The sequence below is a fragment of the Fukomys damarensis genome, unplaced genomic scaffold, assembly GCF_012274545.1.
Source record: "Fukomys damarensis isolate Sample0158 unplaced genomic scaffold, DMR_v1.0_HiC HiC_scaffold_29, whole genome shotgun sequence".
NCBI lineage: Eukaryota > Metazoa > Chordata > Mammalia > Rodentia > Bathyergidae > Fukomys > Fukomys damarensis.
In genome coordinates, this window is record NW_022900941.1 from 35141524 (window position 1) to 35159255 (window position 17732).

General features: G+C 32.2%; 1 protein-coding gene across 1 annotated transcript in view; it reads left to right on the forward strand.

Moving 5' to 3' along the window:
• Positions 1-17732, forward strand: part of Galnt13 (polypeptide N-acetylgalactosaminyltransferase 13) — a 487818-nt gene that overhangs the window by 460674 nt on the left and 9412 nt on the right. Inside the window, exon 12 of the mRNA XM_010639279.2 lies at positions 11484-11618. Within this exon, the coding sequence (XP_010637581.1) occupies positions 11484-11618 (135 nt within the window). The remainder of the gene's footprint in view (positions 1-11483; positions 11619-17732) is intronic.

The following is a 17732-nucleotide window of genomic DNA, read 5'->3' on the forward strand; positions in this document are numbered from 1 at the left end:
ATATATATATATATATGTTCTACAGCTAATAGAACTTAACTTCTTTCCTGTCTTTGTATGTAATCTGTGCTTGGTAGCTCTTCCAAATCATAATACGTGGTAAAGAAGTGATGATAACTATACAATAATTGAGAGACATTGTGAACTACCTTAAGTTTCTACACCATGAGTCATGTTTATAACACTTGCGATATCATGTGATAAAACTGGTATTACAACTTTATGGTTTCCCTCCTAAAACCCTACAACCCCAATCTAACGTCGCTAGAAACATTAGGCAAATGCAAACTGAGAGACCTTTTGTAAATATTTAAAAAGTACTTCTTACATATGTCAAGGTCATGAATAAGGAGGAAGTCCAATTCTCTGTCTGAATAGACTAAAGAGCGTGATTGAATACAGTTAATATACTAAAAAAATGAACAAAACTTCTTCATGTAGGAAAGCTAGGAAAAACTAATAAAATCTAAATAAAGTCTGGAAATTAATTGAAAAACAAATTTTATCAACAAGAAGCAAAATGTTAAGTTTGTGGAAAGAACATGGGCTTTGGGACCTGTCACACAATTTCAAGGACTAATTCTTTTATTTAAAAGTTGAGTGACTTCATGGAATTTATTTAAACTCCAAAGGATTATTTTTCTTATTATAAAATAAGAATAGTAATGCTTTAATGTTTACTGAAGAAATGCATAATATATGATATATGCTCTAACCTATTTAATATACTATACATTTTAAATAAAAGCCATCTTGCCCAACACATAGCAAGTGCTACTCAAATATTGTTTACTGATTTTTCCTTACACTTGCTTCTAGCAAGTGTGAACTCACCTACAACATTTAGAATTAATCGTACCCCAGGAATGCTGTGATAATAATGGGGAAGTTATTTTCTAAAATAGTGTGTAATTTACACTAAAGAATAGTTTACAGATAAGAACTACTTGAAAATATTATACACTAAGTATATTTTTGTGTCCTCTAGAATGTTATAATTTGCCTTTTCAGAATTTCCATATAGTTAATACTTTTATCTAATTAAAACACTACATACCAGTGTTAGGAAGTATCTTGTGATGATCAGTGAAAACCCTTGATAACATATAAAATTTTACAAAAGTGCAAGTAAAAATATATTTAGCTAGAACACACAAAAATCAATAGTGTTTCTACACATCAAAATGAACCCCACCAATCAAGAAGACACTTCCATTCATAGTAGCTTCAAAAATTAAATAGAAAAGTAATTACCCAACCCGAGAAGAAATAACTATATAAAAATATCTATAGTACTCTGAAAAAAAAAGATTGAAGAGAACATTAGAAAAATGGAAAGATGTCTTTCTTTTGAATAAGCAGAACCAACATTATTAAAATGGCCATCTTACCAAAACTGATATGTAGATTTAATGCAATACTGCTCAAAATACAACAGCATTTTCCACAGCACTAGAAAAATTAATTCTAAAATTTGTATAGAATTGGAACAAACCCAAAATAGCCAAAGCAATCCTGAGCAACAAGAACATAGTAGAAGATATTACAGTCCTGAACTTTAAGTTATACTACAAAGCAACAGTAACAATGGTATCGACATTGTTATCGATAGTATGGTACTGACAAATATGAGCGCGCGCGCGCGCACACACACACACACACACACACACAAAGACGTATTGATGAATAGAACAGAATTGAGGATGTAGAAACAACCACAAGTACCTTCAATTATCTGATTTTAACAAAGGAATCAATAATTTAAGCTGGAGGAAAAGTAATCTCCTTAACAAACCGTACTGAGAAAACTGGTTATGCGCATGCAGAAAATTCAATCCTGATTCACATCTCTCACCCTGTAGCAAAATCAAATCCAAATGGGTATGAAAGGTGAATCTGCTTAAAGAAAATAGTGGCAAAACACTGCAAAAACATAAGAAAAAGCATGGACTTCCTGAATATAATCCTAATTTCACAAGATATGATACCAAGAATCAACAGATGGGATTTATCAAATTCAAACACTTCTTCGTAGGAAAACAAACAGTAAAAAGAATGAAGAGACAACATAACCAAGTGGCAAAAAATCTTGGCCAGCTACTCTTCAGATAGGAAACTAAATTCTAAAACATAAGAAGAACTCAAAAATAAAGACCCTAAAAAATAAAAGCCCAATAAAAACAAAATGAATAGATACTTCTCGAAAGAAGTTTAAATCATCAATAACTACGTCAAAAAATATTCAGCACCTTTGGCCATTAAAACAATACCGTTATTTTATCTTTCCAGTAAGAATGGTTATGTATCAAAGATTCAAAAACAACAACCAGAGGCAAGGTTGTGGGGGGAAAAAGTTCTACACTGTTGGTGAGAATGTAAACTAATACAATCACTATGGAAATCTGTATGGAGATCCTCAAAAATCTAAAAGTAGAAATCTCATTTAATTCACCTATCCCTCTTATGGATATTGTCCCCCAAAAGTTGAAGTTATTATTTTGCACTGACACATGCAAACACATTTATAGCAGCACAATTCATAATAACTAAAATTTGAAGAGACATATGTCTGTCAACAGATGAATGCATAAAGAAAATGTGTTATACATACACAACGGAGTATTACTGAGCCATAAAAATAAATTTGAGTCAGTCACAGTAAAATGGATGGATCTTGAGACTATAATGTTAAGTGAAAAAAATTGGATATAGAAAGTTAAATAGTGTGCTATTTCTCTAATATAAGAGATCAAAATATAAATAGTCTAAAGAGCAAAATAAAAGATGTTAAAAAACATGGAGGTAGGTTCTGAAGGTAGTGATCAGAAGAGCTGGGAAACAAAGAGGGAGAGGAGAAGGGATATAAAATTACCAAGATGAAATATGTATGTGTACCAATTCCCCAAGATGAACGTAATTAGTATATATGGCAAACATATTAATATAGATTTAGATAGGATTGTACAAAGTCTTTTATTATTGATTTGCAATTATTAAACAGCAAAACAAATATAATAGTTTATATAATGTCATATGAAGCACTTGTATTATTGCTTCTATGTCTACTTTACACTAATAGGCAAAGATGAATAAGAATTTCAAAGACCAGATACCTTATACAGTGTACCGACCAGTGACACAGTCACAGAAGAAAATTGTTCTTATGTTGCTCTGACCAAAAAATATTATCCCACTCAAGAGTTCAATTTTTTCCCTTTGCAATTTGTTTTTGATGGCCAGTCCCTCGAAGAGTAAACATTTAAGGAATAATATAAGGAAACATACAGAAAATGATTACAGTGAGAAAATGGCCAAAGTTTAAGGCACGTTGACAGCAGAGGAAATTCTTACACTCAAATGATGTCTGTGTATTGAATTAACATTACATAAATGGTGTATAGATAAAAGACAATGCCTCACATACTCCACAACTTGCAAGTGACCGCTGAGTAAACTCCTGAATGAATGATTGGAAGGCTGATAACTGAGCACTGGAGAAGACATTCTGGATGGAGAGAGAAGGTTTAGTTTTTGCATGTTTCCTTTTTTTGTGATTAGTTTTCCATTGTAGCTTAACATATTTCATCATATTTATCAGCATAAAATTATGTGCAAAAAAAAAGTAATGATCTGTAGTTTAGAAATACCGACATGGTGCGGCTGAGTTTTCTTGTCAGAGTCTCAGCCTACTGAAATCAGGATGTTGGCCAGAGCTTTGGCTTCATCTGAGGCCCAAAAACGTTTCTAAATCTCTTTCTTTTTGCCAAAATTCCATTTCTTGCCACTGTAGAACTGACTTCATCTCTGTCTGTATGTTTTCTGGATCTCTGCCTCCCGTCCCTGCTGCGTTGTCTTCTCCAAAACACGACATTTTCATCCTAGAGCCAGCAGGGGAATGTCGTTCTTCTGTTTCCTAGTCTGAGATTTTACATAACATTTTATAGCATAATAGAATCCTGGAGTGACTCTCCTACTATAGCTTCAGTTTCTCTCACACCAAGGGAAGGAGGTTATGTAGGGCAGGTACAGCAAGGGATAGGAACCTTGGGCCACCTGTACGTGGTACCACAGTCACAGTGACACATCCTCTGCTCAACCAAGTCTATTCAGGGGGACAGAGTCTGGAAGGGGTTCCCAAATGGACTTAAAAGTGCAATTTATAGTCTTCAGTGTTGCAATAGTAAAATACAAGTATTTGAAGCATAATACTTATATATTTGCTGTCACAAACTATAAATTTCCTTTAAAACCCTTAAGGCAGAGTAAAGTTTTAAAATATATAACATTTAATATTAGTAATGTTTAAAATGGGAGGATTTATCAATATAGTAGAAAGAAAATAGAAATATTGGTCACATTTTGTAATTGGATTGGTGTGTGCTATTTATTTTACTATTTTATATTCTTGCTTCATTTTCTACAGAGTGAACCAGAGAATTTCCAAGACAAAATGTTTCCATTTCCATTTTAGTAATTAATTATTGGACACTACTTTCTCCCTAGAAAAATTAACAAATGCACTCAAAATACGCACTTGGCAACCTTGACTAGTTTAGCAAGTTTTATTGTTTGTTTGTTTGTTCGGTTTTTTTTTTTTTTTTTTTGGTTTTTTGAGTCAGGGTCTCACTATGTAGTTGAGACTGACCTGGAACTCACTATGTAGCCGAGGCTAGTTTTGAACTCACAGTGATCCTACTGCCTCAGCTTCCTTAGTGCTAGGATTACAGGCATGTGCCACCATGCCTGAGTAGCAAGGTTTTTTGATAAACATACATTGACAGTGGGGAAAACATGAGAAAGAATGTAATCAATTATAGATTTTATGCATGAATGTTGCATAGATAATCACTGATATTCTAATACTACTTGAGGCAAGTACTGTGATTGGAGCTTACATAAATTGCCTTGTTTGATCTTTTTAAAATGGCACATGAAACAGAAGGAATCCTTCATCCCTTATCCAAGATGAGGAAAGCAAGATTTTACCAACCCTCACAGTAACTAACTTCTGATGAGTAGTGGATTTCAAACATCAATCTGTAAATTTCTGAGGCTCATTATTTTAATATTATCCTGTCCAAAAGATACACAGATATGATACATCCTGTAGTAAAATACAGATAAACTATCTGTGGAAAAGTAGTTGCAAAGTATTAAGTGAAAAAGTAAAGAATGTATTAAGGTTTCATGGAAGACAGCCTTTTCCTTGGCAACTTGGAGTGGGAAGATAATCCTAGTAATATGACTAGTAATCATCACATCAGGAATAGACAAATGAGATGCTGTGATGAGCAAAAATAATGAAACATAGTTACACTAAGATGAAATGAAAAATAGTTAAGGCTTCACAGACGATGTGGAAGGTGAGACAAGAATATTGAAGATGATATACTTACAACATTCCCTTTTTAAGAGAATTTTAGAACATAAAAGATACCAACTAGAAGTGTAAGGATATTAAAAGTCACAGCTAAGCGCTACTTATTTCTTACTCTTATTGACACAAACCACAGAGTTACCACACTATAAATGACACCTGAAATCATTTAGGGCATTAAAAAAAAGTCTTGTCTGGAAGCAAAGTCTGGTAAACAACAGTGATGAACTCAATTCTGTTTCTTCACTGTCCATACTGACTTCAGGAGAGTGTATTTTTAAACAAACTTTTCCACTGAAAGACTAACTTGTATAGTAAAGAGCTTTCCCTTTTACCTCACTACAGTTTTCCTGAGACATTTTACAGAATGAGAAGGAAAACTATTATGAGTTCTTTTCTTACACTCTATCCTTCTTGATGGTTGCTGACAGATTTCCCAAATTAACTGCATTCAGAATACTTAAAATCTGCCAGCGTCCAAAGCTGTAAAATGACTCTGCTATATGTATATGCAGTGCAGTAGAGTAATACAAAAGAATGGCAGCAAAGATGTGAATGAGAGGCCCAGAGAGACCTGTCAATAAGCATACTGGAACTATTGAGTGAATCCCAAAAATTTTGTGACTCAACTTTTTTATCTAGAAAGTGAAGCAGTTAGCATAAAATGGTATCTAGACACCCTTCAAACTATAAAGTCTAATAGTAAATATTTCCCTGGAGAACTGACAGGCAAAAATATTTATAAATGAAAAGTTAAAAGATAGGGAAACTATATCCTATATAATCATGCTGAATTAAACAGGAGAAATTTATATGCACACTGCATATTCTGTGTGTATTTAAAGTATATGTTTATTTGTCAAGTCTATGTTAATAACAATTAGCAAACCAAAAATCTATCTATCTATATCATCCCATCCATCTATCTGTTTATCTATCATATATCCTCTATCCATCCATATCTTCATCTGAGGATGAGAAAAGCAGGTGTGTAGTAAGAAAATGCTAACACTAATATTCTTAAGTGAAATAAATAGGACACATGTGCAAACACCAAATAATTCCTCTGGTGTGAGAAACTGAAAGTGTAAATAAGAACTAAAAGGTATAACAGATAATGTGAAATAGGAGGAAAAGAGGCAAAGGGGAAGTTGAAGTAGGAGGGGTAAAAGAAAGGGAAAGGAATGAAATTAATATGAGAAAATGGAAAAATGGAAACAAAGTCTTTGTAAATAGGAAAGGGAGAGGGGTTGAAGAGAGGGCAGGGGAATTGGAAAAAATAAGAACCAAGATAGAGTACATAAAGGTACAAATTTACAGTGATGAGTATCGTTATATTGTATACCTAAAATGTATCAATAAAATTAATAATAATAAAGAAATTATTTTTAAAAAAGAAAGAAAATGCCAGCAGAGGGCGCTCAGCTCCTGACCCCTTTGCTGAAGCAGGCAAGGTCCAGGTACCACAGAGCACCTAGTCATTCTGCAAATGGCACTGCGGCAATTAGGTTGCACTCCCAGCTGTTCATGTCACCAAGCTGATCAAAAAATTGTAATTTCTCAAAGAGGCAAAGGAGAAATTGTTTTTTTAAAGAGATATCTATGCGTACATCAGGATTATTAACATGATATAATTTTTAAAAGTTTATAGACACCCTTTTATTGTGTGAAATAAAGCATTGGTTTAATGAAGAATATTTTACATCATTCTCAAAAAAGTCTGAAAATTGTTTATATTTCTAAAAATTTTAGATATTGGAAGAATTATAAGTTGTTTTAGACATAATTCCCCAAAAGAAAAATCTAGGGCAAACTATATGCATATATGAAATAATAAAAACAGTTTAACTCCTGGGAAATAAAAATAACAAGATTAAAAGAAATTAAGATTGCACTTAGCTATCATCTTATATGTAGTGTACTCATTTGAATACAACATCAATTTATAGACAAATCAGTCTGACTTTAATAAAGATGTAAAATTAGGCTAGTCAGTTAAAAAAAGCTATTTTTTGAACATAAATCTAAGTCAAAGAAGGGTTGTGAAAATGATTGATTTGAAATTTTTAAATAATATAACTAGATGCTATTATTTTCAACCCAGACACTAAAATTCAAAGCATGTTCCATATAGACAAGAGAAAATTTGATATTACATAAAATTTTGAGTTTTGATTAATAATACTCAACAGCATTATCATTACTGAATCAGTTTCTAATATGATCTAGATAAAAATTTTTAAAAAGTATGCTATAGTTTTCATTTATGGGAAAGACATATTATCTTTCAGTAATTTTTATGTGGTCAAGATATGTTATAGGCTGAATTTTGCTCCTAACCTCAATTTCTTATTTTGAATTCCTAACCCCCAGCAAATCAGCATGTGACTATGTTTGTAGATATGGTTCTTTTCACAGATAATTAGGAAAAGTGAGGGCTCTAACCTTATGTAACTCAGACATTTTTAGATGAAATTTGGATGTAGGCACAGAGTAAAGTTCACATGAATATGGAGATAAGATGCCCACAAATGAGACAAAAGAGGTCTTTGAAAAAACTAATCCTATTGACAGACTCGTCAGGAAATACATTTCTACTGTGAAAGTCACCTAGTCTATGATATCAGTTTTGGTAACCCTAGCAAAATAACCCAATATAAGATACTAGAAATTGTGCGGTCATGGTGATCAAAGGAGTTTTTAAAAGCATACTGACCAACAAGTTTCTCACAATCAAAATCAACCATAGGATTCATCTCTTTTTATAAAATGGCTCAAATTAAAAGAATTGAATAAAAATTGATTTTTTAAATGATTATAGATCTAGATTGACCAAGAGACTGCATAGGAACATACGTGTAATTAAATAGTTCATTTTTAATATATTTAGATAATATGAACATCGATTATAAAACAGAATTTTAAAAGCAATAATAACTATTTCCTCTCCAAAGTTTATATAAAGAATTTGACCTATATTTTGCAACATTGTAACATTTATAGTATAAATGTAACTGTACAATGAAACAAAAGGACCCATTTATTTAATGTAATGTATATGAAGAATATTACATATGGTTTCTTCTATCTGTAAGTACTCCATAAATATTAACTTCCTCTCAGTTTTCTCTTGTCTAGTGGAAAAAAGGTCATGGAAACTGATTGTTACCCTCTGCCACTAGTCCCCTCGCTTAATTAAACTGATTGGACATTGAATCAATTGACTGTCATTAAAGTCAGGCAGTGAAGTAACTGAAATCACATGTTAAACCTATGGGTTTGTAGACTTCTGGTTTTAGTAAAGATAAGTACTGGTAATCAATGATAAAACAAGTTGGATGGTAACAAAACTGAGGATAGAGTCCTTTTTTTTCCCTTGGTAAGAATGTAAAATGAGAGTTCCCTAATGAAGGAAATCAGTCTCACATAGTTATCCACCAGTGTGACAATTTAAAGTGTTTCAGAGTTGTACAGGTTTCACATATTTTATTTTACATTATGGTCAGGCATACATTTTTAACTACAGCAGTAGCAGAACAAACGGCAGGATCAGTGCTGAGAATTACACATACCAACTGGGAAAATTAATCTGTTTAAAGTGGTGAGATAGACAATAGGTAACACACATGGAGAAAAGTGGCCAGTAGGAAATCTTGCAAGCATCTCAAAGTCATAGGAACTCAGAAGTGGTGAATCTGGATGTCCAGGTTCTATGCAGATAACACTAACTGAAGGTGTCAGGAAAGCCTGCCCTCAGGTAATAGAATGTTTCTTCAGATCTGCGGACAGTAACCAAGGTATCAACACAAACAAGCAGGTACAAATCCTGCTGGCTTCTGTCCTACAGAGAAACAGTATATTATGAAACTGAGAATCAACACACAAGTGCACAATGGGGTAATAATTCCAAAGATTTGTATAATACTAAATATCAATTACTGAATACTCTGTATGTACTAGGACATCTTGCAAAAATTTGTGCATGTTGTTTCAGTATACTCAAACCAATTTTCATATATATATATGAAGGTTAAATAATTGTGATGAAACATAATAATTTCTAGATTAAATAAAAAGGCATGTATGTATTAACATGCACTGTCTTATTATTATTAAAGAGGGAAAATAGCTTAGAAACAATCCAGCATGGGAATAAGATTCTCAGATACGGAATAAATTAATCCTGATTTTACACTGATACCAGAAAATAATGAAACATCAACTAAGATCTCTTTTTTGAAGAAAAATTACTTGTGGGCCAAGCATTTCAACAAGAGTTATTTTTTTTTCCAGTACAAAGGTCAAGGAGAGATTTCAGATATATGTGTACATATATGTCTATATGTATGTGTGTGTATATATATGTGTGTGTATATATATATATATATATAGGCTTAATTTTATATATATATATATGTATATATATATATAGGCTTAATTTTATATATATATATATGTATATATATATATAGGCTCAATTTTTTTCAAATATATGTGTTTTGAACATAAATTACTTATGGTAACTAAACACCAAAAAATCAAAATGATAATTTGAGTGACAAAGAGTATGTTACACTCTTTTCTAGGACTTTCAAAAAGTACAATTTCCAAATTGTTATATGGGACCTGAGGAAAAACATTGCTCGGTGCATTAGTATAAGTAAAGCTGAATGAGGATCCTCGGGTTCCCCTTTAATACCAGTGCCTCTATACAGTCTAAGAAAACAATTTCTACACGCAAGAGTCAGTATTAAAATAATGCTACAATGGGCAAAATACATTTCTCTAGGATTTTCTTTTCATCAGTTTAAGATTCACTGCTACATTCAGTTATTTGATTTAAACAGATTAGAACTGTGCATTTAAAAATTAAAATGTTTGGGAAGGATACATTTATCTTTAATTTTGTTCTTTGGTTACTTGTTTTTCCTTAACAGTACAAACATGAAGACATAATAAAGATAAGTTTATTTTAATAATATTCATTAAATTTATATTTTATATAATTGAATTGAATAAATATTGCCAAAATAAATATTTCCCAGGAGTCTATATTGAGTTGAATGTATAGCTATTATAAATAATTTTTCCATAGGTGGAGTGAAGTGTAATATTCTGTAGCTACTTAGGATTTTCAGAGAAACCCTGACTAGCGGTTTGCAGAAGAACCACTTGTTCAGTTTACAGATTTGAGTTCCAGAATTTTAAAGTTATTTGTAGAGCTGATTTACTCAGATTTCTTCAGACTACTTTAGGAAACATACAAAATGCTGGAATGATCTTTCTCATACACTCACTGACATTGCGAGGAAGAAAACAGAAAGGATCTCACCAAATGAATCACACTAGTTATAGCTAAAAGAAGAGAAAAAATTATAATTATGTTGGTAATAATTCTGTAATAGTCAATATTACAAGTTAGTCATTCGCATTAAGGAAAAAATAATAAAAATACTTATAGTTTCAATTTGAGTTCTCTAACAATGAGTTCATAATCCACCTTGACATTTCCTGGATATTTTGAGAATTGCAGTCAAGCTTAGGCAGAACCATTTAAGAATTGATAAGTACATGAGACTACTATTAATGAGTTCTCTGGAGAAGATAATTCTATAACCTTCAAAACTCACTGACAACATTGAATAAACATTACATAGTGTATTTATGTTACTGAAAGAAAGATTTAAACTTCTAGATAATATAATTATCTTCTCTGGAGGTGGGGGCTTGGTCACGAGGTTGTGGGAACAAATACTTATTTTTATTGAGCTCCATCCAATTTACAAACATCACTTTATTTAACTTGTTTTTAGTTTTATAAGGCAAGTGTCATGCATGAAATACAGCACCAGTAGATGACAGGTATTTAGTAATTTAGTTAGTTAAGTGCAGGTTTCACCAATACTCTGTACAATAGATGACACTGTCCCTTTTTCACAGCTCAGGAAAAAGACCCAGAGAGATGATCCAGATTTTTCCAGATCACACAGCAGAAATATATGAAATCGTGTTTATGTGTACAAAACCTTTCACAGATAGATCTCATGCACTGTGACTTTCGTTGTAAAGCAGATACTGTTTTATTGGCTGAGTGTTAAATTTTCAGGTGTTTTCTTATACGGCTGACAAAGAAATCAGAACTGATGACTTGTGCTTGGATGTATCCAGACTCAATGGACCTGTAATTATGTTAAAATGCCACCACATGAGAGGAAACCAGCTGTGGGAATACGATGCTGAGGTATAGTATTTCCTGAACTTTCTTATTTAATTGTTAGGCTTATTCATATATTTCAAAACTAAATCCAAAGCTTTTTTCTTCTGCACTGACAAAATTGTATTTTAAGTGTGAATGTTCATAACTAGTAATATTAGGATGCCAAATTAAGTAAGTAGAGTTTTTTTAACCAAATTGGTTCATTGGTACAAAATAGGTATAATCACTGTTATGTTTGAGATCCCCAGGCACAAGCCAACACAAATTAATCAAGGGTGAACTATAATTATCTGAGTAAGGTGAATGAGGTTGTACACATAGGTCAAAATTGACAATGTACTAATATTTTCAGATTTTAAATTTCATGCTACTGTAAACTCTGATATTTATAGCTCTCATCCTAAAATTTACAATCTGACAAGATTTATTTACTATTATGAAAAATATTGCAAAGAATTTTTTACCATTTACCATAATAAATACTTTACAGAATTTCATAAGTCAAGTAGACATATAATTAGCTAAGCGCATCTCACCAATATAGCTTCCCTTTCAGTCAGCAATGAGTGTGTAAAAATCATTTCAGCCATCAGATGGAGCTAATAAAAAAGAAATGTTTTTCTCTACATATGAAAGCAACTTCAGCGATAGCGTCATATCTTTTAGTTCTCTTTGCTTAGCAAAAGTATCAAAGAGAAGAACTCTACTTTTACAAGATAAATAACACAATAAACAGGCTTCACACGTGCAGTATTTCATGAAACCCTCAAATATGCTGCAAGGGTAACACTGTAAAAGTGCAAAGTGCACTTTTAAAGTGCAACGTTTTGGATATTGCTGATACTTTAACAAGGTCTTCTTTTATAAAACCTTTTAAATGCCATTTATTTTGCATGACTTTATATTTTCGTTTTTTTTTTTTCCATTTAGTCCTAGAGGAAATTTTCTTTTCTTTTTTTTCCTTTATTGAGTTTATTGGTACATTTTAGGTATACAGCACAGTTACATTCTTCATTAGGATCTTGTACCTTTACATGACAGGTCTTGGTTCTCATTTTTTTCCCTTGTCCCTGCCCTCCCTTCACCCCCTCCTCCCCTCCCCATTTACAAACACTTTATTTCCATTTGTTCATTTTCTCATAATTTTTCTTATGAGACTTTATATTTTCTTAAATTAAGTGGTAGGAAATTCTACTGAATTCTTACAGAGTTTGAAACTGATTTAGTAGGGCTAATTCTGAGCCTAAAATTTATACAATGTTACCAAGCCCTTCAGAAGTAAAATCTTCTTCTGGAGCAAAATTAAGAAAAACCACGAGAATCCTTCCTATGTTGCACCATTGTGGTCTGTTCATATGCCTTCACAATATCTTACCCTTGTAGACCACCGTTTTTTCTTTAACTATTATCACCATCCTTTCTATTAATTTTTTAGAAGACTTCTCTGCTACTAAATACAAGTTAGGTAAATCCAGGTCCTTAACCGGTGCTCCCCCTACTCTCTGAGGAAGGACACAGATGCAGTAGAAATCCTGCAAGTAGTATTTACTTTTTAAATAAAGCTTTTTGATGTTGCTATTATGCTTCTTCCAGGAACCCAAGACTATTGGGTTTATGCTAAAATAAATAAATAAATCTAGCCTACATTTATTAAGAAAGGAAATAAATTATATATTTTTGTACAATAAGGCTGTGTTGAATTTCAGCATGCCATTTTTAAACTTTAAATTTTTCTATAGCTCCCAAGGGCAGAGGGCTTCCATAGTCATAATTTAAATTCCTTCATTTCTAAAATAATTTCTGTACATAAGTGTACATTTTTGCTTATGTTTTCTGTAAGTCAGTATCAAGGTCACTAAATACTAAGGAATTTCAAAAGAAAAGTGAAAAAAATGTGGCTTGCCCCATGGTAATGAAGTCATTTTATAAATTTACTTTTTTGAACAATTAATAGTTATCGATTGTAATATTTCAAAGTAGTATAATATCTTGAATCATCTTGATTCTGCTTTTGGATTATCCAAAAAGCTTAATATTGAGAAATGTTATTTTAAATAAGCAATCTGATCATTTTAGTAATTATGTGCCATAATTTAATTTACTCTCCTATATATTTGTTTTTTATTTATTTATTTTTTGGTACTGGGGATTGAACTCGGGTCCCTGTGCTTGCGAGGCAGGTCACCCAACCAGTGAGCTAAATCCCTGGCCCTCCTATATATTTATTTTCAAAAATAAATTATGATCTCCACCTGGTCTAATGACATCAACTTTCCAAATTTAAAAGTGTTTAGATAATAATGTACAGAAATTGTATGAGAATGGAACAAATATTGAAATAATGTATCTATGGAAACTTCACCTGTGAAATTTGATTGTAAGGTCACTAAAGAGAAGATAAATTTGCAATTAAAGTGAAACATAATATCTACTTTTTATGATCTCTTTTGTGTGTGAGTTTTTTATTTAGAGATTCTTTAGTTCATAGGATAGTTCAAATACTTGCTACCAAAGGGTTTAGTCTAAGACTCATAGAATCCTCCAGCAACTTGCTAGAAAAATACAATTTAAAACACTATGCTGGACACAGTAAATCTAAGGCACTACTTTAACAAAATCCCTAGGTCATTTAGTATATGTACACTAAAACTTGGTTTATATAGTAGCCAAGCATGGTGGTACATGCCTATGATCCCAGCACTCACTGGGGGCAGATAGGCTGAGGCAGGAGGATTGCCTCAAATTCCAGGCCAGCCTGGGCTGCATAGTGAGTTCAAGGACACCCTGAACTCCATAGCAAGATCCTGTCTCATAAAAACAAACCAAAATAAAAAATGACTGGTGTGTTCAGTGACCAAGTATCTATGTATCTTTCATGGTTTTTATGCACTGTTGGGAAACATTGCGAAACCAGGAAAAGCCATGAATACACTTTGAAAGATGAGCAGAACAGGCAGCAAAAGCATTAGAGATGCTGATGCTGAAATGTGAGAGCCATGCTCAGTAGCCAACAGCTGAAAGTTAATGAGTGCTACTCACTACTGCTATTACTCAGTGTTTTACCTTTGTTAGCAAGGGCAAAATTATTCTTTGAGAAATGTCAGAAGTAGTGCGGAATAAAAATGAATGGAGTTCACAGAATTAAAGAGTAGAAATGTACCTTAAAGTTCCTTTCTCCAGACTTTATCCGGAGAAAGGTGATGGTCAAAGATTACCATTCTAGCAACAAAGCTAGGATTTAGGTCCTAATAAAGTTTTCAAAGAAAGCTAGTTATCAGTACAATTGGGAATCTCACAGTGTGAGCAGCTGAAAAGTCACATCACCTTATCTCCCACAGTTCTTTCAATCTTAAAAAAGAAAGTTGTAAGTGGGAGCTGAATTGATGGAAAGTCCAGAGAAAAGTGGAAACAGTGCCATGAAGCTTCAAAATATAAAGTCCATCCAACTCCTTTGGTTCCATTTATTTCTTAGCTGAGAGAACAAAGAAAGAGAAAGCAGTTAATTGAATGCTATAATGTTATCTGTTTTCTTCTGAAACTCTGAAAAGTGTTATAAAATAGATACTATTACTCACTTATTTTTCACATTGGTAAACAGGAAAATAGAGTAAAGACATGGTCTAAGTTTGCACAGCCAGATTTCTGGTTTTTCTACTAGAGTACAAACAGATTCTTTTGATAGAGCTGTTCTAGTAAAGCTAAATGTAACATAGTGTAATGAATTAATTAATGGCTAACAATGATTTCCTATGCCAACTTTTATTCACATAAAATTTCTTTCTTAGTAACAGGAAAGATATTATATGATAAATATATCCCATCTAAATGAAGAGAGTCATAAAAGCACTGTGTGACTATGATTGTTTAGAAACTCCATCTCTATATGTTCATAGTATAATGAATATCTAATTGCTTCTTATTTCAGTTGGATGGACCTAAGGACAGGTGGGTAATAAGTGCATAACTCTGCTTAACTTTGATTTGAAATATAGGGTTTTTCATATTCCTGAATATATATGGCTTTAATAACATAAGTATGAATTTAATTTGCTACTACATTTTTTGTGGTACTGGGGATCCAATCTAGCACTGAGATGCATTTCCTTCCAGTACTTTTAAAAAATTTTATGTTTGAGACAGGGCCCCACATGTCATTAAGCTGTCCAGGCTGAGCTTGAACTTGTGATCCTCCTGCCTCAGCCTCCCAAAGTGCTAGTATTACAGTTGTGTGCCACCATGCCCACCTTTGCTGCTGCTTTATAACTGACCATTTACAGATTTAAAAAATTGCAGGATATCTGTCTTGTCCCAAATCTCTTGAATAAATAACCTAATCACTTCAGGATCATGAAATAGCTGTTGCCACCATGATAAAAATAAAAGAGAAAAATAGTAAATTTCATTTCAATAACCAACTATAAATTGTTTTAATGAAAGTCTATCATTTATTCATTTTATTTCACTCAGGTTTTCTTATATACTATGTGAACATCACAATTTTGTTCCATTATTTCTGAAATTTACATTTTCCTACAATATGTGCACTTAATCACATTTCTTTTTAAACATCTAGGCAACTACATACAGTGTGAGAATCTAATTTTAGATCAAAACACTTATGTTCAACAAACACTATGCAACAAAGAAAAAAGGGAGCTAAATATGATGCTAAAATTAGTCTTGTTTTTCATATGACTGTGCAAGCTGACTGAGAAAATACTTGCTATGAATTTCATATCCATCTGTATAAAATGTTTCCCAGGGCACAATATGAAAGGAATTTTTTAGCAGATGAAATATGTTAAATTGATGTGTAGTGAAATCACACAAGCTTATAGATTTTCCTCCCCCCTCTTGTCTACCTTTATCAGAAGACAGGCAAATGGGAATATGATTTCAAGGTAAGTGATCTATAAAACAATCTGTGTGTAGAGTTCCTAATAAATGAGAAGACTCAGTTTACCCTTTGAAGATGGAGTACATTAGACAAGTATTACTTTTTTATGTTCCCCTTGATCTATACCTGTGATTTCTCATTATAACCAATCACTAAGTAGAAATTTCAATATGTTAGTGTTGTATTTTTAGTTCTACTTTGTTAAATATGTTAGTTGATTTTTAGAATAGTCCTACTGACTGCACACATTACATTGTCAAGTGAACATAATTAATACTTTGAATAAAAATGTCATTATTTTTTAAACAATTGGTAATTCTATACTTGGTTATGACATGAAATTTATTATCTATGTGACTAAATATGTATAATAGTGCAAGTTGATTCTTATTCTATACTTACATAAAATAAAACAATTATTTGTCTTTATTTTAAACTTTTAGAATATGGACTGAGAGATGTATAACTGATTCCTAAATAAGCCATGCAGTCAGTTGTGTTTGTTCATTAAAATCAAATATTTGTATTTTGTGTCTTTTAACGCAAAGATATGGACTAATTTTATAATGTTACTGTTCTTATTTTGTCACCAGAATTGTTTCCATAGTAGATGGGAGTTTGCTTCTGTGGGAATTGTATCTATGAAAGAGGAGAAACCACACAAATATGTATACAGATAGGAATCATTAATTTTTTTCTTGTCCATCTTAAAATAATGTGTTTAAAATTATATATCCCCAGAAATAATACTTTACACATCAAAGAACAATTAAGTGATTCTATATTATAAACAAAAAATAATATTAATTTAAGGTTCATATTACTCTATTTCCTAGTTGACATTTTAAATTAAGGAGTAGGAAAAATACTTGACAGTAAGCTGTATGTCACCCTATATGTTAACTGATTTTAAAAGTGAGTTGACATGACATTCTCAACAAATTTTAAAAAGACTTGACGGGGAGGTGTGGTAGTGAATACCTATAATTCCACCACTTAGAAAGATTGCTGCAAATTTGAGGCCAGCCTGGACTATAATAGCAAGATAGCAAGAACCTGTTGAAAAGAAAAGAACTGATGTTTAATAACAAAAAAAAGAAATTGTACTACCAATACAAAAATATTCAAGTTCTTAAATCAACATCATAGGATAAATATAGACAGCCTAGAGCCAGAGATTTATCCCAGTGGTTCCGCCACTTCACAAGCACAGGGTCCTGAGTTCAATCCCTGGTACCAAA